The 22,888-nt window shown below is 44.0% G+C and overlaps 1 protein-coding gene across 1 annotated transcript in view; it reads right to left on the reverse strand.

The window, feature by feature from the left end:
* LOC129713303 (receptor expression-enhancing protein 1-like) overlaps nucleotides 1-21,175 on the reverse strand; it is a 38,011-nt gene extending 16,836 nt beyond the window's left edge. Inside the window, exons 1-3 of the mRNA XM_055662264.1 lie at nucleotides 20,893-21,175; nucleotides 6,307-6,379; nucleotides 101-177 (exon numbers count right to left, since the gene is read on the reverse strand). Coding sequence (XP_055518239.1) covers nucleotides 101-177; nucleotides 6,307-6,379; nucleotides 20,893-20,924 — 182 coding nt within the window. The 5' untranslated portion in view covers nucleotides 20,925-21,175. The remainder of the gene's footprint in view (nucleotides 1-100; nucleotides 178-6,306; nucleotides 6,380-20,892) is intronic.
* Nucleotides 21,176-22,888: the final 1,713 nt, after the last annotated feature.

The raw sequence follows: 22,888 nt of genomic DNA on the forward strand, positions 1-22,888 counted from the left end.
CATGGATCATTTTGCTCTCAACAAACGACCGTTAAAAAAAAAGTACATTCCTTCTGTTAAATCATCTCTTTCAATATGCCGAAAATGCTCTGAAACTCACCAAGAAATAAATATGTCCGTGAAGGTTTCTATTGTTGTGAAGATTGCAAACACGATCCAGTACATCATCCATCGGACCTAGGGAGAAATCAAATGGATATTGATTTACTAGACAATACAGAAAATGAGACAAAGTGCATGTCTAATGTGCCCAATTTACTGAAACTTGCTGCTACTTTGAGGAAAAAAACACAACCTTGAGATGGAGAGGAAAAGGAAGGAAAATAATGTCATTAATAATCCATCTCCAAGTGAAGTACAAGTTATAATTTGCTGCAAGGAAGTCCAGGCATCATCCCCAAGTGCAGATTAAATCTCTCAGAACCATTAGCTGAAACAAAAAAAAGGACTAGTCCAAATATTACATAGCAATTATTAAAATTGAACCCAGTGACACCTTTCTCATTGTGTGGGAAAGAACTGCAGATGCTGGTTTAAATCAAAGGTAGACACAAAATGCTGGAGTAACTTAGCAGGACAGGCAGCATCTCTGGAGACAAGGAATGGGTGCCGTTTCAGGGTCTCTACCCGAAACGTACCCATTCCTTCTCTCCAGAGATGCTGCCTGTCCCGAACAAGTTTCTAATTTTCAGAAACTGGCAAGTGGGCCAAGATTGTGGGGACATAGAAGTGATGGTTAAATTAGATGAACTTTAAAATTTGCTTACTGTAGGATGCCATGAATACATTTCCATTTTTCTCCCCCACCCCCTCTTTTAAAAAAAAACAATCCTGTATTCTTCCAGCATCAAGAAGCACAAATAGATTTACTGTTAAACCATTGATTTGTACCAAAGATATTTGTGCCAATTAGAGTCAGGGTCATACAGTGGAAACTGACCCTTCAGCCCAACATGTCCATGCCAACCAACATGCCCCATCTACACCAGTCCCACTGGCCTGTGTTTGGCCACATCCTTCTAAACCTATCCTATCCATGCACTTGTCCAATGTATTTTCAACGTCGCAATAGTACCTGCCTCAACTACCTCCTCTGGCAGCTCATTCCATACACCCAGATACTGTGTCAAAAAAGTTACCACCCACGTTCCTATTAAATCTCGCCCCCCCCCCCCCCCCCCCCCCCCCCCCCCCCCCCCCCCCCCCCCCCCCCCCCCCATATCTTAAACCCCTGTCCTTTGGTTCTTGATTCCCCTGCTCTGGATAAAAGACACTGTGCATGTACCCCATCTCATCCCCTCCTGATCGTATACACCTCATCCTCTCTGCTCCAAGGAATAAACCTCTCCCTGTAACTCAGACCATCGAATACTGGCAACATCCTCAAATGTTTTCTGTACTCTTTCCAGCTGAACATCTTTCCTATAACAACACTCCAAAAGCCTTATTTCAGCACTCTATTTAACTTTGACACCAGTTTCATGCACATTAACACTATCCTATACCCACTAGGGACATTTTTTACATTTACCAAGCCAATTAACCTACATACCTGCAAGTCTTTGGAGTGTGGGAGGAAAGCGAAGATCTCGGAGAAAACCCACACGGGTCACGGGGAGAACGTACAAACTCCGTACAGACACCACCCGTAATCAGGATCGAACCCGGGTCTCCGGTGCTGTAAGGCAGCAACTCGACCGATCCGCCACTGTGGCTCCAATCTCCGCCATACAAAATCATGCTGACTCTCCCTAATCAGTCTCTGTGTATCCAAATATCTTATCCATCAGAATATCATTATCATTAAAATAATAATAATAATATCTTTTATTGTCAATGCACGTCAGTGCAACGAGATTTAGTATGCAGCTTCCAACCGATGTAAGAGAAAAGTAAAATAAATCAATGCCTTGTGACGTGACTATCCGAGGGAGACAGACCAGGGGGGGTGGGGGGCACTCAGCAGGGCCGGTTCAGAGCCACTATAGCTCTGGGAATAAAGCTGTTTCTGAGTCTGGAGGTTCAGGCGTAGAAGGCCTTGTAGAAGGCCCAGAGGGAAGTAGTTCAAACAGTCCGTTACAAGGGTGTGATGAGTCTTTATGGATGCCGACAGCCTTCCTGAGGCACCGTGTGTGGTAGATGCCCTCCAAGGCTGGTAGCTGTGTCCCAATGATCCTCTGCGCTCTCCTTTTATTGTCATCTTGCAAAGCAACAGTTGTACAGTGCAAAATGAGAAGACGTTTCACAGGGAATACCGGAGCATCGTACATAAAAACTTAAACATTTCACGCATAAATAAAAACAATAAAAAACAATCCAGTTCCTGATAAAAACAGTACGAATAGTTAAAATAAAGTGCAGGTAAAAAAAAAAAAAACAACATTAAAATACAAGGATAAAACATGCATAAAATGCCCTGGGCAGCTGATTTAAGTGGCCTGAGCCAGTGCCAGAGTTATTACTCAGTGCCAGTTACTCTCCTGTAACAGGCGTTATGCTCACTGGTCTGCAGTTCCCAGGCTTTTCCATGCAACCCTTCTCGAACAGAGGTACAACATTAGTCACCAGCCATCCAGTGCCTCATCTGTACATGGTAGATACCTTATACCATGTGTAATGGAAAGGGATTAGGTTAAAGTAAATATTTATTTCAGAAGCAAGGAAGCGTTTCTTCACCTCCAGGGGGGTTGGAATCTGCAACATTGCCTGCGGAGTGGTGGCGGCAGAGATTCTTCGAACATTCAAGTCCTTAATGAGCTTGAATCACCAAAGCATGAAGGGCCAAGGGCTGGAAGAAGTGATTGGTGTAGATGGGTACACAACAGTCTCAAGAAAATAGTGGCTGTGCAACTCCAAACTCTTCATAAAAGAGAAGTGTAAGAGGACATTACAGCTATTCAGTAACAATTGCATGGCAGCCTCTTATGATAGACGTTGTTGAGATGCCTTTAAATACCAACCGCTGGGAAAAAATGATCAGGGCAGGGCACACACGATTAAACTCACTGAGCTTAGTGAAGACTGCAAACATAACCAGCACAAATATTTGTCAAATTATTCTACAGGGCAGCAACACAAACATTGTGTGAGATGAGGTAAGCTATTTTGCTTTTTCACCCTATACATAGTGCTAGGCGTTCCTCCTTCACTGCTCAGAAGCTGGCCAAAGATGGTAATCACCAACACCCTCCTAAAACTTGCGGCTGCCAGGAAAAATGCTCCTGGAAGCAGCTTGGTCATCTCAGTTACAATACAGTGAAGCTACTTCATTCTAGGTACGCATGCAGCAAGGACGCTGGCTCCAAAACAGAGTTTGTTAATGACTGAGAAACACAGTGTTGTGAAGCCTACAAATTGATTGAAAAAATGATTCTATTTGACAAAGCTTTTGTTTCCCTGCGTTGTCAGCAAGGTTTGCCAAGTGAACAAAACAGCAACACATTGGCATTAGAGTCCTTGGCATTTCCAATTCAGTCGGCTTGGGTGTTTAAGCTCACGTCGCCCACATTTGGCCTAATGAAATGCTCAATTATGATTAAATGTTTACAACACAAGGCTATAAGGTGCATTCAACATGGAGGAGGTGAAGAAGAAATGTGAAAGGCTGTACATTGAGTCATCGGAGGAGTATGATTCCATTGACTTATAGGCCTGGTGATGACACCAGGTGCCTCTGTCTGAAGTGATGCATATACCTTGCATGCAACTTATCCACACACTATATTTTGGGGGAAATGTCTAGGCATTGGCTGAAGATTTAATGCAGAGAGTTTGTGTATCATTTATTGTCACATGTGCAGAAGTACAGTGAAAAGCTTTTGTTGCATGCTAGCCAGTCAGCAGAAAGACAATGCGTGGTTACTATCGAGTGGTTACATTCACAGTGTACAGATACATAAGGGAATAATGTTTCGTGGGCGGTGGGTATATGGAACAAGCTGCCAGAGGAGGTAGTTGAGGCAGGTACTGTAGTAGCATTAAAAAGGCATTTGGACAGGTACAGAGATAGGAAAGATTTAGAGGGCTATAGGTCAAATGGAGGCAGGCAGGACTAGTATAGATGGGGCATCTTAGTCGGCATGGGAAAGTAAGGCTGAAGGATTTGTTTACATGCTGCATGACTCCATAACTATGACAACCTGCGTAGATCCTGCTGCCCAGATGCTTCTGACCCTCCATTATTCTACAAACTGCACTGCGATCCGACAAACAAGACGATAGAAAACGTAATCACGCAGCTTACAGCGCCAAGGACCCGGGTTGGATCCCGATTGTGGGTGCTGTAGAGTTTGTACATTCTCCCTGTGACCTGCGTGGGTTCTCTCCTAGACAGAGGAATACAATAACTAAAAATGGAGTTGGAATCAGGTGTACATTTTTTGGGAAGGCAACACATGTCGGACATGACAATAAACCAAACTAAAAGTAAACATGCCAACTTGCCTTGTTCAGTTAAATACTATGCCCCTAGCCTCTTTCCCCACTAGATCAGTAAACTTATTCATATCTTCCTATTAACAAAAATCAGAGCCGTGGCTGGTCTTGGTCCCCACTGAAGAGAGGGGATGACAAGTGCACCTAATCTGTAATCATTTTGCCGTATAATTTATAGAAAGATTTCAGCACATCACTATTGAGACTTATTTATGATAGAATATTTTAAGCTGCCTCAGTAAAGTTACAACAGAAACATTGCCCAGCTATTTAGTTTAGTTCATTTTATTGTTATGTGTACAGAGGTACAGTGAAAAGCTTTTGTTGCATGCTAACCAGTCAGTGGGAAGACAATACGCGATTCCAATCAAGACATTCACATAAGGGAATAACGCTTAGTGCAAGATGAAGTCCAATCAAAGATAGTCAGAGGGTCTCCAATGAGGTAGACAGTAGTTCAGGACTACTCTCTGGATGTGGTGGGATGGTTCAGTTGCCTGATAACAGCTGGGAAGAAACTGCCTCTGGCTGCTGACAACAGAGTTGCATAGCAACAGGATTCCTGCTGCATCTCACGCTGTGTATCATTGCAAATGGGGCAAAGACCACACTAAACATAAACGGCAATTGTTTGTTCCACAGTACTATTCCCTAGAGACAATGTGACAGGTGAAGTACACAGTAAATAACTGGATGAAGTAGCAACAATTCGGTTTGCAATGCAGACAACCAATTTCAATTGCACTCTAATTCATCGTATTAAGTATCCAAGGCGGTACAATTCAGAATTCAATTATGTGTTTAGACCTTCAAATATGGACCTTCACATACAACTGCAACCAAAAGGTACAACTACTAGACATAAATAGCGGCACCCATTAATATGACATTACGTTGTGTTTATAGTCACAAATGTGATTTTTAAAAAATGGAATTAAGTTACACGGTAAAGGAGTTGTAGTATTGAAAGAAAATACAGTGCGGGAGTAACTCAGTGGATTAGGCAGCATCCCTCAAGAACATGGATAGGTGACGTTTCGGGTTGGGACCCTTCTTCAGAGTCGGAGGAGGAGAACGTCTTCAATGGAACCATACCTTGATGAGAATTTGCAGTAGAGCAGTCAAAATGTAGAAACAAGGAACTGCAGATGCTGGTTTATAGAAAAAACATACCATGTGCAGGAGTAACCCAACAGGTCAGGCATTTGTGAAGGGGAATGCAAAGGGACAATCTCAGCCATGGGCTTATTGTCAGACAAGATTCATGCACATAATAAACAGAATCACAAGGGGATCAGACAATTTGGGACATGCAGTAAAAAGCAGGCTAGGAGTTGATGGCATTACAGAAAAAGATTAATTAGGCTGAAGAGCCTCAAGCCCTTTTTAAATATTCTTCCAATAAAAGCTATTCAGGCCTTGGCTCAGCCCCATCCAATTAATTAATAACATACCGTGCGTTCTATCAATAATTCCGTACAATGGCTTGAAACAAGCCGTGTTTGTGAGCCATTTTAAGTAGTGCATTTTAACCCAACTGGCAATAGCATCAACTCCCTCTCCTGGAGTTGTGATGTGACATCTTGGCAGCAGTCAAAAGTTGAACCATCAGGAGTTCATGGCAAGCATGAAGACCCACATGGAGTCTGGTTCTATTCAAGCTACAGGCTTTGAAGCAAGTCTTAGTGTATCAAGGAACACCTGCTAAATCAGGCAAGATTATTGCACAATTTCAGCCAAGGGATGCTTAAGCAAAGGTTTGAATGATAGGGTGGTTTTTAGCAATTGGCAATACTGCAGTTGTGGCCATCTGCAACCATAAAGTGCTTAAACAGCAAAGTTAAAAAGCAATGACAAATGCACTGTACTTACATATTCCTTCACATTTTTCGTCTTGACAGCTTTATAAGATGAGTACGCAGGATACAAAGTACCAAAGGCGAGCCTGTTTCCAACAGAAAGTAAACTTTAAAAAGTGCCTTTTAAGAAGCGAGTGAGAATTAAATAGGAAATTACTAACGTTATATTAATATCAGGGAATATGATGGAATCTACATCTAGCACATCCAGACAATAGAACCGAGCACAGTTAATGTGAATATTTGAAGGGGACTTTGTGTCAGAGTATGGACACAAAATGCTGGAGTAACTCCGTGGATCAGGTAGCATCTCTGGAGAAAATGATGTACATGTGACATTTCGTGTTGGGACGAAGGGTCATCTGTCTATTTTTTCCATATATGTTGCCTGACCCACTGAGTTACTCCAGCATTGTGTATAAAACCATTTGGCATAAACCAAAATCATTTTTATTAATTCATGTCTGACTAACGAGTTCTTTGGCAATGTAACTATTCAAATAGATGAAATGGGAACCAGCGAATAAAAGTGCATTTGGAGTTTCAAAAGAGTTCGACAAGGTACCGCATGGGAGGTGGATTCATGAGGTTGTGCATATGGAGCTGGGGAGGGGGATGTACTGCGTGTGCGTGACAAAGAATGGAAATAAGTTAGATCCTGCTCAGTCTGGAATAGCAAGGCCATTCACCATCTATAACAATGATCTGGCTGAGGGAATCATGGCATATGTCCAAATTTGCAGACAAAATTAAATTAGATGGGATTGTGAGCATAGGGGATAAGAAGTCGTTTCACGTCAATATGAACAAGCTGAGTGAGTGGGTGGTAACATGGAAACAGTCCCTTTGGCCCAATTAATCCATGTCGACTAAGGTGCCCTGTACAACCTGCCCCATTTGCCTGCATTTAAGCTATTTCCCTCCAAGCCTTTCCTGTCCAAGTGTCTTATAAATGCAACTTGTTTTATATAACTACCACCATCTGAAGGAAAAAAAAGTTACCCCTCAAGCTTTGTATTAAATCTTACCCCTCTCACTTTATCTTTGATTCTCCTACTCTGGGTAAAAACACTCTGCATTCACCCCATCTATTCCCCTCATTATTTCATAGCCCATTATAAGATCACCCTCCTGTGCTGCAGGAAAGGAAGCCCTAACCTGCTCAACCTGTCCCTGTGACTCAGGCCCTGATGTCCATGGTAGAGCATAATAGAGGAAAATGCAGAGTCATCCACAGGTGCATAATGAGAAAGTAGGTCATTTGTGAAAGGAGAGTGGATAATTTCAAATAAAGACTATGTGCTTGTAAACAACTCACTGTGTGCAAACCACAAGCAATTAGGTCAAATGATAATGCACCCTTCGTTAGGAGGGTGCCTGACTCCAGAAGAAAGTCTTATTATAATTGTACAGGGCCTTGGTGAGACCACATCTTGAGCCGAGTATACAGTTACAGAGTTACAGTCTCCTCATGTAAGATTGGGTGTAATTACAGGATTAGATTGCAGCAAAGATTCACTCGGCTGGTTCTTGGGGTGGCAGGTTTGCCGAGGGATTGAGGAGATTGGCGGTGCATCCTTTAAAATTAGAAGGGACCTTATCCAGACTTAAAATTCTCAATGGCTTGACAAGCAAGGTGCCGGGAGGACTTCTCCTGACTGACCATGGACATATGTAGTTAGAGAACAATGCTTAGGCCATTTACGACCGAGATGAACAGAGGGTGGCGAATCTTTGGGTTTTGTGAGCAAAATTATTGCGGAAGTTCTTGATGTTCAACCAAAACACAAATTAAGATGTTCTTGGCCATAAAGGAAATCAATGCATATATATTGTTGTGCAAGCATGAACGGCAGATGCTGGTTGACACCAAAGATAGACACAAACTGCAGCAGTAACGCAGCGGGTCAGGCAGCATCTACGGAGGAAAGGAATAGGTGACGTTTCAGGTAAAGACCCTTCATCTTACGCAGACGCAATCAAATGCATATAGTTATTGTGATAGAAATGGTACTGCACTAGAAAATCAGCCACGATTCTGATGAATAACAAAGGGTTAGATGGATACATTTGGTTCCTTGATGTCCACAAATTAAGAGCAGAGCACTACCATTATAGATGGCTGCTATCAAAATAGAGTGAAGCTAAGCAAGTTCCAATAACTTAAGACTCATTGACAATATATAGAAGATAGAAACAAACTACTTAGTTAATGTACTTGACAAATCCATACAAGGTGTATTCTGTCCCAGTAAAGGTACAGATTCATATAAGTTAGAAGAGTACAACAATGTATTAACTACAGAGCTGGTCTTTAAAAAAAAATTCACTTGAACAGAACTGTGATCACACATGTTACAGCTTATCAGCAACGTTCAATAACTTTATTTACTAATATATAAATTGGTTATAAATGAACTCGTCAAAATGCTCTTAGGCAATAAAGGCCTTAACAGATGAACAAGTTTGGCCCAAGGTAAATATTTAAGTTTTTGTTATTGAAAAGGCTCAAGAATGTTTTTGTAAAGGATAATGTTTGAAGCTTCAGCAGTCAGCACCAGTGAAATAATCCTACACAAGCACAAAGTTTGTAGGAAAGAACTGCAGATGCTGCTTTAAATCGAAGATAGACACAAAATGGAGTAACTCAGTGTGATATGCAGCATCTCTGGAGAGAAGGAATGGGTGACGTTTCAGGATCGAGACCCTTCTTCAGACACAGTTTATTACCTCAGTGCATGGCTGCAAAATATAGTGCATTAAAAACTGCCTGCATTTGGACAAGGGCCTTTGCTGAACAACTGTCTGACATGTTTTACGTATTGGTTCACTTTTTGGTGAAGAAAGTGCCAGAGATGTCTCTTTCCCTATTTTGAGAAGATTTCATCAATCAAATGGAAAGAAACTCTTCCCCAAACAAGACCATGTGAAGACCTTTCCAAGGCTAGGAAGCTTCTTTTGGATCCAGCTTGCATCTTTTAAAATAACATATAACCTCCACTTTAGCTCAAACAGCAGCACTATAATTCCAACAAGGGTCAGACGATCATTTGAAAATAACAACAGTTGCAATTCCTCATTTTCAGAACCTCTCGGGTTTCTGTAGACAGATAAAAAAAACCCACAAGCATGAACAGCCGGCAAGATATGCTAAAGCCACAGAATCAGCACCCTCCATTTTACTCAACAGCTGCCTGAAGGAGGCCAAGGGAACTAATTATGGATCAGTTCATTGTGCCAGGAGGAGACCTCAAAGACTCAATTGAGGAAAAAAGGCATTGAAGCAGACCCGATATCAGTTTATGCCCCATTTTTTAATTCACTATTTCAATCAAAGCTATTTCAATCAAAGGGGAACACAAGTAGACCTCCTACTGCCTCAAGAAGCTCCTGTTTTCATCTCAAAGTGAACTGGCTAGGAATGTAGGACAAATATTTTGCTACAGGCCAAAAATATTGAAACATGTGCAACACAAAACACAACAAACTGCTGGGGGATCTCAGCAGATTATGTGACATCTATGGAGTGAAATGGACAAAGGGTATTGTGCATCGGGACCTTTCTGCAGACTGATGGAGGTAGAGGGTAGAAAGAGGGGGGACAAGAGCAAGCAATAGGTGCATCCAGGTAAGGAGGGACAGAGGAGGCAGGTGGAGATAGTCACACTGTAGGGGAGAGGTGACGTTGAGAGTGCCAAATGCAACAGAGGTTGGAAATGCATGCAAGGGAGGGCTGTTTGGGTCCGTGAATGAAGGAGAGGGAGATGGTGTGTGGACAGGTGTTGCACTCCCTGCAGTTGCAAGGGAAGGTCCGTGGAGAGGACTGGTGGGATGAGCAAACCAGGAGGTAGCGGGGAGAGGGGTCTCCGAGGGAAGCAGGAAGGGATGGAGATGGGAAGCTGCGACTGGTGATGGGAATCACGTTTACATGTTGCTTCTAACATTGAGTCACCGCTGTAACTAGTGATAAAGGGCCTGCACCACTTACCCGAGTTACTCACAAATTCTCCCGAGTTTTCCCCTTGATTCAAACTCGGAGAATGTCCGTAACGAGTCCATGGATATATCGTAGCGGCTCGTTATGCCATCGTAGGTACTCGGGGCTAATTTTTTTTAAACTTGTGGACATTTTACATTAGGCCGAAAAAACGTCCCGACTTACCTAATGCCCCGAGTATCCACGGCTGGCATAACGAGCCGCTACGATATATCCACGGACTCCTACGGACTCCTTGCGGACATTCTCCGAGTTTGAATCAAGGGGAAAACTCGGGAGAATTCGTGAGTAACTCGGGAACAGGCCTTTAAGACATTGGAAGCGATTTTGTGCATTACACATTCAGTTTTTGTATAAAATGGCTCTGGTAAGAAATTTCCAAGCAGAAAATGGTCAGCTTTACTGCAGAGGGGACTGCTTGAATTAGTTTATTTGTTAGTTAAAGCATCTTAAAATTAAATGATCGACAACATATCAAACGCACGACAACCTTACGATAAACTAGGTATACAATAATCAGAGATAACCACAGATCTGTAATGTTGAGCAGAAAACCACGCCTCGTACTAATCATCTCCCACCCCACCCAACATCCATAATGAATAAAAGAGGTGTCATCTTGTACCATCAAAAAATCTATAATTATATTTTCCCCTCTTCTGTCAGAGCTCAAACTTAATGGTTCCATAACTGCTCCCCAATCCCTCACCCAGTCGTTGAATCCTGTTCAGTTCATCCACAGGATCAGAGCCATCAGAGCCACGTTTGATATTGTTCTTAACAAATATTCACACGTCAGCGAGCAAATTATTGAAGCCTGCCAACATATTTTGATTCACTTGGCACAGGCAAATACTTGTCAGGCACAGTTCAAATGAAGATTCCTATAAAGTGAGAGGTTTTAATTGTCTTGGATCAAAACTATTTGAAAGTCCTAATTCCAGTTACTGTGACGGCATCGAGCATTTGACAGCTCTGGGCCTGTACTCGCTGGAGTTTAGAAGGATGAGTGGGAACCTCATTAAAGCTTATCGAATAGTGAAAGGCCTGGATAGAGTGGATGTGGAGAAGATGCTTCCACTAGTGGGAGAATCCAGGACTAGAGTTCATAGCCTTGGAATTAAAGGACATCCTATAGGAAGGAGATGAGTAGGAATTTCTAGAGGATGGTGAATCTGTGGAATTCTTTGCCTGAAGGCTGAAGGGGACATCAATGGATGTTATTAAGGCAGAGATAGATGAATTTTTGTTTGGTACAGGTGTCAGGGGTTATGAGGAGAAGGCAGGAGAATGTTAAGAGGGAAAGATAGATCAGCCATGATTGAATGGCAGAATAGATGAGCCAAACCGCCTAATTCTGCTCCCATCACTTATGAACATTACAGAATATGCTGGAAATACTCAACAAGTCTGCAAGCAGCTGTGGAATGAGAAGCCACGTTAATGTTTTGAGTCCAAATCCTTTGTCGCTCCACTAGATCTTGTTTGTTAAGTTTTCAAACCAGAGCGACATTTTCTCCTGTAGCAGATACGAAGCTTGAATACTAAACCAAGTAGAGTATTGGTCAGGCTAGAAATTACCAATGATCATGCAAAACATCGCATGGTATTGAGGGAATCGAATTAATCGGCAAACCAGACTTTTCTTCCTTTAATTAAATCCTCCATGAACTGACCTAAATAAAAATGGAAGTGTGCCAATTTAAGACATAGATCAGAATGAACTTAATGTGCCTCTCCCATACCTGAAGGAAAATATGTTGGCTGGACACCAAACCAATGGAACTCACAGCTGGGCTTTTTTAATATGGAGATACAGTGTGGAAACAGGCCCGACGGCCTACAACATCTGCAGCGAGCTATGATCACACGCACGGAAGTAACATCAAACACGCAAGGAACAATTGAAAGAAGCCAAATTAACCTACAAACCTGCACGTCTTTGGAATGTAGGTGGAAGCCAGGGCACCCAGAGAAAACCAACGTGGTCACAGGGAGAACGTACAAACTCCGCACAGACAGCACCCATAGTCAGGGTCGAACCTGGTCTCTGGTGCTATAAGGCTGCAACTACTGCACCACTGTTACACATTGATCCTTTGGCGCCACAAGCCCAGTTGAATACAAGCAATTAGAACAAATGAAGCAGCCAAACTCAAACCCAACACCAGCTATTAGGGTTCCGCGCACCCATTGATAAATTGTACCCCAACACAGATATCACAAGCAGGGTTTCTGGGAACAAGCAAGAAGGGTAGAAAAGCAGAAATAGAAACTATCGTATGCTGATGTTCAAGAAGATCTGGGTGTCCACACAAGAGACAAATTTAGCATGCAATTAAAATGTAAATAGAACTCTGGTCATTATTGCTAGAGGCTTGGATTACAAGACAAGACCACGAAAGACTTGGGTCTCCGTGCAGGGCCTCAAGATCATTTTAGCGTCTTGATCTCATTACCGTGGTTTAGTTAATTACCAATTATACTTGGGCAATTAGCACTTTCCCAGTACAACTATGTACAGTACAGTACTTGGAAAAGGGACTAAGATGCAGATTTAATTTCTTGCTTGCTTTATTGTGCCAACAATATGCAACATTTCCTTAAATAGGCAGCCTGTAACCTGGAACATATGCCACCCATCACTCCATTGCAAGACCAGGCGTCTACAACCCAAAGATATGAACATTAAATTATCAAATTTTAGTTTAGAGATATAGCGTGGATACAGGCCCTTCGGCCCACCGCATCCGCACTGAACAGTGATCCCCGCACATTAACCCTGTCCTACCCATGCTAGGGACAATTTTACATTTATACCATGCCAATTAACCTACAAACCTGCAGGACTTTGGGAGCGTGGGAGGAAACAGGAAACCCATGTGATCACGGGGAGATGGTACAAACTCTGTACAGACATCATCCATAATCAGGACCAAACCTGGGTCTCTGGCGCTGTAAGGGCAGCAACATTACTGCTGCGCCACCGTGCTGCCCTGTTACATTAGTACCTAATGCGAATACATCCCACCCTCCCGTCTTCCACCCACCCCGTCTCCTGGGCCTGTACCAATTTCCCTCCTCACACCGGCATTCCTCCCGCTGGCTTCACAATTTTCACTTTTATCTTCATCTCGCGCCTGTCGTTTTTTCAACTCTGCCTTTGCCCAACCATCTGTCTCATCAAAAAAACATCACTTGTGTAGTGCTATCACTGTTTAAGTAATACCCTGCTTTTCTATTGCTATTCAGCAAGTTAAGACTGCCAACAGAAGAGTCTGTGGAGGGGTCCCAACCCGAATCCATATTCTCTGGAGATGGTGCCTGACCCACTGAGTTACTCCAGCACAATGTGTCTTTTAATACATTGGGAGGTTTGCTCACTTTAGGGCAATCAAAGATCTTGGTGAAGCCTAATCAATTGCAAGTTACAGGTTTGTGGCTAGCTTGCTGCAGTGAGATAAGGAACAGAGGGTTCACACTGAAGATACCTCTGTTGCATGTGGGACCATAAAGAAAAGTTGACTGCTACTTTTTGTTGGAGGTACAGCATGGTAACAGGCCCTTTAGCCCACAGCGTCCGGCGATCCCCATACACTAGTTATATCCTACACACTTGGGACAATTTACAATAGCCAATTAACCTCCAAATCAGCACGTCCTTGGGCAGGTAACCCATGGGGTCACAGGGAGAACGTGTAAACTTTGTACAGACAGCTCCCACAGTCAGGATCAAACCCGGGCTTCTGGTGCTATAAGGCAGTAACTCTAATGCTGCACCACTGTGCACAACTGGTAAGGAATTGTATGGGTTAAAATGGACAAATACCAAAGTGACAAGGACTGGTCACTATACCTTTGCAGAAAGTGAGGTCCTTGTATAAACCGTCAATAGCAATTAATTCCTTGCACCGCCATATCCCAGGGGCTCAGTGCCAATAACCAGGAAGCTACACAAAAGCACAAACCAGATTATTACCCTACTCTGGGGTTTGAAAAACCGAGTCCACGCAATCACACGCGCTCTGTGTTATTACACTTTCACATCCCTGTACACTAGGGGCAAGTTACAGAGGCTAATTAACCCAGAAACTCACACCTTTGGAACTAGTTCCTACTTTAGGTTGAATAGTTGAATATAAAGGAACTTCAGTTTAGGAACTGAAGATCCATACTATTCAACTTTTCTTTTAATTTTCTTTCCTATCAACAATCTCCCCACAAAAACCATTCCTCAATTTTCTTCAGAATTGGAGAGCCTCGACCTGTCCTGCACTGGTCAGTAATGATGAGAGAAGCGAACTGCGCACAGAGCCCCAATCTTTACACAAATGCAATGATGTCGGTCAATGCCACATGATCCATCAGCAGTGTCACGGCTTGTTATTGATTTAAACAGATAAACCCTTTTATCTGTTTTTTTGTGAAGCAATGGGGTTGGTCACAAATCCAACACTTAAATATGCAACTTTCCATGTCAGAAATTGAGAAAATGGGACTGCAGCTCAAAATGCAACAGGAGAAATGAAGTTCCACTACCACTCGCAATTAAGGCAATAATTATCCCCTATAAAAGAAAAGCAACTTCCAGTGAAAGCAGATCACACATATAGCACACTGTGGACGATTGGACTGCAAGCATGTGGGGTCTGATCGCTGAATAGATAGCATGCAACAAAAAGATTTTCACTGTACATGTGACAAGAAACTAAACTAATGGTGCATCACAAATGCCAGCTTCTGCTTATTTGCCAGCAGGGCGACAAAGTGCAGGCCTTAGTCCCAAGATGGCAAACCAAAGACAAATTGGTGGGTGGAGGGAGGCACAGAGTGGCCAGGTTCGATCGTGACTACAGGTGCTGTCTGTACGGAGTTTGCACGTTCTCCCTGTCTGTGTGGGTTTGCTCCGATTTCCTCCCACATTCCAAAGAAGTGCAGATTTGTAGGTTAACTGGCTTCTGCAAATTGCCCCGAGTGTTTACGGTGGGAAACCGGGATCAAATAGAAATAGTGCAGGGGTGATCGTGGTCAGCAGGGACTCGGTGGGCCGAAGGGCCAGTTTCCACATTGTATCTCAAAACTAAAATCCCAAGCAGATATTTAAGGGACTGCTGTGCTGTGGGAGGGGTTCTCCTTTATATGAGATGAATAATCTTATCTCAGAATAGAAAGACATGAACCGTTTCAGTGAGCAGTTGAATTAACCTTGGTGTATTGGCCGATATTTGTCCTTCAAGCTACAAAACTGAATACGTTTTTAACCTCTTCTGGTAAGTATATCATTGATAAAGTCACCAAGGATGGAAACAGGCCCTTTGGCCCATGCCAACTAAGATGCCCTATCTCCATTAGTCCCACCTGCCTGCATTTGACCCATATCCCCAAACCTTTCCTGCCCATGTACCCGTCCAAATGTCTTTGAAATGTTGTTGTATCATCTGCCTCAACAACTTCCTCTGGCAGCTCATATACCCACCACCCTCCTGGGTGAATGAGTTGCCCTTCATGCTCCTATTAAATCTTTCCCCTCTCACATTAAACCTACGTCGACGTCTGGTTCTCAATTCCCCTACCCTAGGGAAAAGACTGTGCATCCCCCCTATCTATTCCCTTCATGATCGAGTATATCTCTATAAGATCACCCCTTATCCTCCTGCACTGCAGGTAATAAAGTCCGAGCAACATCCTCAAAGGTTTTCTCTGAACTTCTTCCAGCTTAACAACTTTTCTACAGCAAGGCGACCGAATTGATTGTGAAAAAAAGTTGTGGTAATAACAGCCTCCGAAATAGGTTGCCATTATTAAATTGCTTAGGGATAATCCGATATCATAAGGGAAATATAATCACATCTTCTCCACTCCCCCAGGCTCCTCACTGCAGAATGATCAGCATTTGACACAATTTCACTTTCAAGATACCAAGCTTGAAGAAGTTAAATAGAAATAGAGGGAATTGCATCGCTTAAAGACTAGTCATCTAATCGCAAAGCCACAAGTGGTGAGGGTAGAATGGTGAAGTGTAATAGAAAGAAGGCTCGATGGCTCATCAGGAATTTTGGGGAGTGTTGGAGGTTATAGAGATGGGAAGATCAAACACTTTGGAAGACCAGAAAGGAAGAATGGATTGTTAAATCCAGGAGGCAATTGACATTAGTCTGAAGAAGGGTTTCGGTCTGAAACGTTGCCTATTTCCTTCGCTCCATTGATGCTGCTGCACCCGCTGAGTTCCTCCAGCACTTTTGTCTACCTTACATCAGTAGACACAAGGAGGAAAGCAGAATACATACACCTGATCCGCTGACTTCCTCCAGGCACTGCGTGCCCACCAGAGTGATAGATGAGCTCACATTTGGAGAGTAGTTAGTATCCAGCATGAAAGTAATGGATTAAAGGAAACCAAATGTGCCAACGTGCGGGGTTTTCAGTAGCAGATTAAAGGCATTGATATGGATGCACTGTACTAGCTTGGGCCTGAACTATGCAGTGGTCCAGAGTGCAGTGCAAGCACAATACAATCAACACTAACACTGCCAGGCATTTTCACAGATCAGTGGTTCCCAATTATAAATCAACCAGGAGACAAACGCTGAGTCAGCCAACAGGACATCCTGGTAACAAACTTGGCTTCTAAAATGAATTATTTACATGTATTCAAATTGCCCCCAGGCAGGTTAAATACTGTGGTAAACTTAATATAAAATTATATCAATTTCAGCATCAAATATCATCTATACCTCAGCATTTGCAAAATGCAGATATTCAATGATGTTATTAGATGTTTAGGGATCTTGGCAGGGCAGGTGGTGAGCTTGAGATGGAGGTGTGCGTTCATTCCTAGAGCTGGGGATCTCTGGTGTTCTCCTTCAAAGTCACAACCAACTTCATGATAAGTCACTAGATTTTTCAGGGAACACACAGACTCGAGGTCGATAATTGTCCTCATCTTAACAAAACGTATGGCTGGCTTGATGGATCAGATGGTCTGTTCATGAACACAAGGAGCTTCCTTTCCTGTCCCTCTTGTTTCAAATGTTGACATCGCTGTCATTGTCCATCCTGAAAAGGACGCAAGCTTCCGGCGACAATCAGTGGAAGCCATCGCTTGTTGCAATAAATGACGGTGGTAACAGAATTAGCTCGGGATACTTCCAGTCTCCAACCCCACGACGTGGATGCTTCTGCTATGGGGCCAGGGGCAAGGCTGATCTGATATCAGGTTATCAGACAAATCAATGCTTTTATTTCCTTAGGTAGCAAGTGATGTGGCTACAGGCAAGGAGGGCTTTAGTTTTAGTTTGCTTAGTGATACAGTGTGGAAAGACCGAGTCTGCGCCGACCAGCGATCCCCAAACTCTTACACCATCCTGCACACTCTTGGGACAATTTACAAATTTTACCTGATTACGAGCCTGTCTGTACGGAGTTTGTACCTTCTCCCTGTGACCATGTGGGTTTTCTCCGGGTGCTTCAGTTTCCTCCGACACTCCAAAGATGGATAGTGTAAGAAAGGCAGACGGACCCTGTAGCTCGCAGTCACACCATTCGAAAGAGGAAACTTATCTGACATAAACTCGACGCACAGACCAGCCACAATTGCATTATCCAGTGGCGCAAGCTCAAGGGGTTTAATGTTCAAGTTCTGCATCTACCCCTGACACAAGTGAACATGGTTATTCATTAAAAAAAAAACCCAAATGCAGGCAATGTTAATTTTGTTTAATACAAAATGAAAAATGCAAAGATACTTTGTGGGCAAGGCAGATCTTGCACTGTATCTTTTGTTAAGGAAAATTATCAACCTCAAGTTTGCTATCTGGTCTTATCACCAAAGTCTGTCCAAAAATACATTGACTCATTTTTAGATTCAGTTGTACCCATTTGCCCTTGCAGTAGAGAATTTTAAAGATCCTTTGCCTCTGGAGCTTGCACTTTAAAAAAAAAAACTTGTCAGTGCACTGGAAACAGGCCCTTCAGCCCACAAAGTCCATACTGACTATCAATCACCTGTTCACACTAGTTCTATGTTATACCATTTCATCATGCACATTTTACCATAAGGGACATTTTTCTTCCACTCCTTACACACTGGGGACAATTTACAGAGGCCAATTAACCTACAAGCCCGCACATCCTTGGGGCTTGGGAGGAAACCGGATCACCCGGAGAAAACCCATGCATTCACAGGGAGAACATACAAACTCCACACAGACAACAGCTGAGGTCAGGGGCGAACCCATGTCATTGGCACTGTGATGCAGCAGCTCCACCATTGTGATTTAATATTTGAGTCAAGTATTCAATAAAGCCAAGCAAGTGAAATCATGTTTTGCATTGTTGGATATTAGGCACAAGTGCTGTTAGTACTTTTCAAAAAACTTGCACATAGAGATGCAACTTGCATTTATAACCCCATTAACCCATGTCCTTAATCACCCACTGTGATTGAGCAGAACACCAGTGGCTCAAATGACAGAAGATTGTGTGCCAGGCTCTGGCGCTGCCAATTAAAGAGTTGGCTGGAACATGTCTAGGCAACAAAACACCAATTGGCCACAATTATAAATTAAACTCCACTCTCAAGTTTCATACACTAAAGAACATGCATTTAAATCCAAAATACAGAATGCAAAAAAAAAGACAACTTTACAATAATTAAACCTGAAGGGAAAACCTATGAGGTGACAATCCACCGACTGTGAATTCTTCAAATAAAAGCATTAAATGATGAAAACACTCAGCAGGTCAGGCAGCTGTTTCTCATTCCACAGATGCTACCAAACCTGGTGAGTGTTTCCAGCATTTTACTGTTTTTACTTCAGTTCCAGCATTTGCAATTTATTGTGATCATCTGTAACCAATCTCTTCCCTTAAGTGGCTCGTTAATGTCCCACCTTAATATCAGTCATTCAAGGGGAGTGGGCTTTGCACCCGAGCCATTTAATTGCCATCTCTAATTGCACTTGAGAAAATGGCAGTAAGATGCCTTCTAGAACCACTGCAGTCCACTCGAAAATCAATCACTTGTTGTACAGCTGGGATGTACAAAAAGGGTTTGCAGAAAGTTCCCCACCCTATGAAGATGTTGTTTTCAAATTTGATTCCACAGCTTGCATCTATTTGGGTCAATCATTAAAATACAAAGTTAAGATGATAAGAAAAGAGAGTGGCTCAAGCAGCCTCTTGAATAGATAGACACAAAATGCTGGAGTAACTCAGCGGGTCAGGCAGCATATCTCTCGAGTAGGTTCTGCCTTTAAATAGTTCCAGACCGATCCTCCACCTCACTTTCCATACCACTAACACCCAAAAATGCATACTTACAAAAATCATAGTAGATTCCAGTTGAAACTCATCAACCTGAGTTTTGAGGAAAATAAATGGCATGGCATCTGTGATGCAGTGCCAAAGCTTCAACCTCTTAAGAACAGGGATGGGTTTGCAAAACACTCTGTTCAGTCTGCAGGGATGATCCTACACTCCTGGCAGTTTATCGCTTCAATTCTCTGCCCCACTACCATTTTCACCCCAGTCTACATTCGGCCTCCTTTCTGCACTACCCTAACAATGCCCAACGCAAGCTAAACAGACACACATCATTTCCCGTCAGGGCACATGGACACTATTGGCCCTTCTTATAGAATCCAAGAAAATTTAGGGTAGACGCAAGGAACTGCAGATGCTGGTTTACAGAAAATACCCTGGAGCAACTCAGCATGTCAGGCAGCATCTATGGTAAACAAAAATATGTAACATTTCTGGTTGGGACTCTTCTTGTTCCTTGGGGCAGAGAGATTCCCCATCCTTAATGAAAGTTTGAAGAAGGGTTTCGGCCCGAAACGTTGCCTATTTCCTTCATTCCATAGATATGCCGCACCCGCTGAGTTTCTCCAGCATTTTTGTCTACCTTAATGAAAGTTAGATTTTTACCTCAAATCTCTTTGTCCCAAACAGATTTGAACCAATTATTATTTACTGACTTACATCTTGATCTCCATCTTGTCACAGACATAGAAATGTCATGAGCAGGGTAGACATACATGGTAGAGGCATTACAAAGTTACCCCCTCGGATTCCTATACAGTTATTATATACACAGATCACTGAGGGGGGGTAACTTTTCTCACACACAAAGGGTGGTGGGTGTATGGAACAAGCTGCCAGTAGAGGCAGGGACTACTATCCCAACTTTTAAGAAACATTAGGACGGGCTTGGAGGGGATATTGGGTCTCTGTACTGTACACTGACAATGACAATAAATTGAATCATTTCATTTCATTTCAACGCAGCCAGGTGGGACTAGTGTGGATGGGGCCAGTATGGGCAAGTCGGGCCGAAGGGTCTGTTTCCACGCTGTCAGCAAAGAAAGAGACGAAGAATGACAAGGCAAACTCAACGAACGGCACCTAATTTTGACACAATTTTATGTTTTAAAAAAAAAATGGAAAATGAAAATTTAGGGCAGTGTTGGAATAGAAGTGCGAACGTTTTAATTCCCGGAAGCAGGGCTTTTGTTTACAAAAACTGGTGCTTAAAGGGGGGGGGGGGGGGTTATTGCAAATATATATATATATATATAACTAAATATATGATATAATACTCACACCACCAGCCTGGAGATGAGCCACGACACCATGGCGGCCGTTGCGATTTAAACCGTCGCCGCTCCTCCTACTCGGTCCGCACTCACTGGGCGAGAGCTGCTCCCTGCGAGGTCCGGGCGGGGCTGCAGGCTGAAACCCGCCCCTGTAATGTGTGGGATCCTCGCTCGCTCTTCCTACACGGTCCGCACTCACAAGGGCTCCCACCGGGGTCCGGGCGGGATGGACTATTGGCACTACACGGTCCGCACTCGCAGGGCTCCCACCGGGGTCCGGGCGGTTGGCACTACCCGGTCCGCACGAATGGGTGTTCCTGCGCGGTCCGGGCGCGGCTGCCAGCAGAAACCCGCCCCTACACAGAGTGGTATCCGCCCTCGCTCGCTCTTCCTGCACGGTCCGCACTCACACCGGGGTCAGGGCGGTTGGCACTACCCGGTCCGCACTGTGGGCCGAATGGGTGTTCCTCCGCGGTCCGGGCGGGCCTGCACTCTCTTGTCTCTGCAAAACACTTCCTCGAGTGGTGAATCAGGTCAATCAGGTATTCAGTCACACCAAGCCCCGGGTCCAATGCACTCTGGTGAATGGGGCAGCCGGCTGCACTCACTGGGCGAGCGGGTGCTCCCTGCGCGGTCTGGCCGGGTCCGGAGTCTGACCACGTTGACCCTCTTGTGTGCGAGCGAACGCCCTCCGGTCCCCCGCCCCTACTCGGTCCGCACTCACTAAGCGAGCGGGCGGTCCCCTCCGCGGTCCGGGCGGCAACGGAGTCAGACCACGCCCCTGTCCGATGCCCTGCTGCGGTGAACGTTCCGTTGGCACTACTCGGTCCGCGCCCTTGGCAGCGGCTTGGCCGGCTTTGGAAACGTTGCCTCTCGCCGGTCCGCCTTCCAGCTGGTACTGGGGTTATACTGGCACTACTCGGTCCGCATCTTGCTTTGGTCACTTCCAAAAAGTTCCAAAGAGCCTGTTGTCCTGGGTGTGGGTTCGCTTTGTGATTACATCTCTAATCTCTCCTTTTCTATCTATCCTTCAACTTTATTGTCTATTTGGGGGGTGGGTGGGTGGAAGAAAGAAGCACATGTTGGCTCGTACGCCGACTTTAAAAAAAAACCACCCGCTCTCCCCTTTAATTGGTTTCACTTGGGCCGCTACCTGCGGCTGGGAGGACCAGGAGTCCTCCAAGCCATCCCTCGCCGGTCCGCGTTGCCAGGCCAACGGAGGGGAAGCCGAAGCTGCGGGAGTGCGCATGCGCGCTCTGTGTGCAAGGGGGGAGGGGTGCCTTGTTGCTGCTTTCCCCCAGGTCCGCGGGGCCATTGACTTTTTTTGGAGAAAATGTTCACAGTGCGCGTGCGCGTCAATGACCCAGTGACCCGCCCAGTCTGTGACGTATGGTGAAACTTTACCATTGTGATATTGGCTATCTTCAATGGCCAATAAATTTGAATTAAAAGTTCCTTTTTAATTACTCCTCCCATTTCTTGCTTCCTTTTAATATGATCTCTAATCATCTGATCTTTATGAATCAGTTTCTCCTGCCTGCCACCCTTTTTCTCTCTACTCACGCCTCCACCCTCAACCTTTTTCTGGTACATTGGTTTGTACTTCAGATTCAGATTCAGATTCAATTTTAATTGTCATTGTCAGTGTACAGTACAGAGACAACGAAATGCATTTAGCATCTCCCTTGAAGAGCGACATAGCATACTTGTTCTGCAACTTTCGCTGCCTGTGTGGCCAGCAGCATAATCAAGGACGAGTCGCACCCTGGCACTCCCTCTTCTCCCCCCTCTCATCAGGCAAAAGGTTTTAGATTCAGGGATAGTTTCTTCCAGCTGTTATCAGGCAACTGAACCATTTTACCAACAACTAGAGAGCAGTCCTGAACAACTATCTACCTCATTGGAGACCCTTGGACTTGCTGATTCCCAGCCTAGGAATCAGCGTTTCAGCATCTGCAAATGTTTTGCTCCAAATCTTCTGGCAACTGGGATCATCTCTCTGA

This window comes from Leucoraja erinacea, chromosome 35 (genome assembly GCF_028641065.1).
Source record: "Leucoraja erinacea ecotype New England chromosome 35, Leri_hhj_1, whole genome shotgun sequence".
Taxonomy (NCBI): Eukaryota; Metazoa; Chordata; class Chondrichthyes; order Rajiformes; family Rajidae; genus Leucoraja; species Leucoraja erinaceus.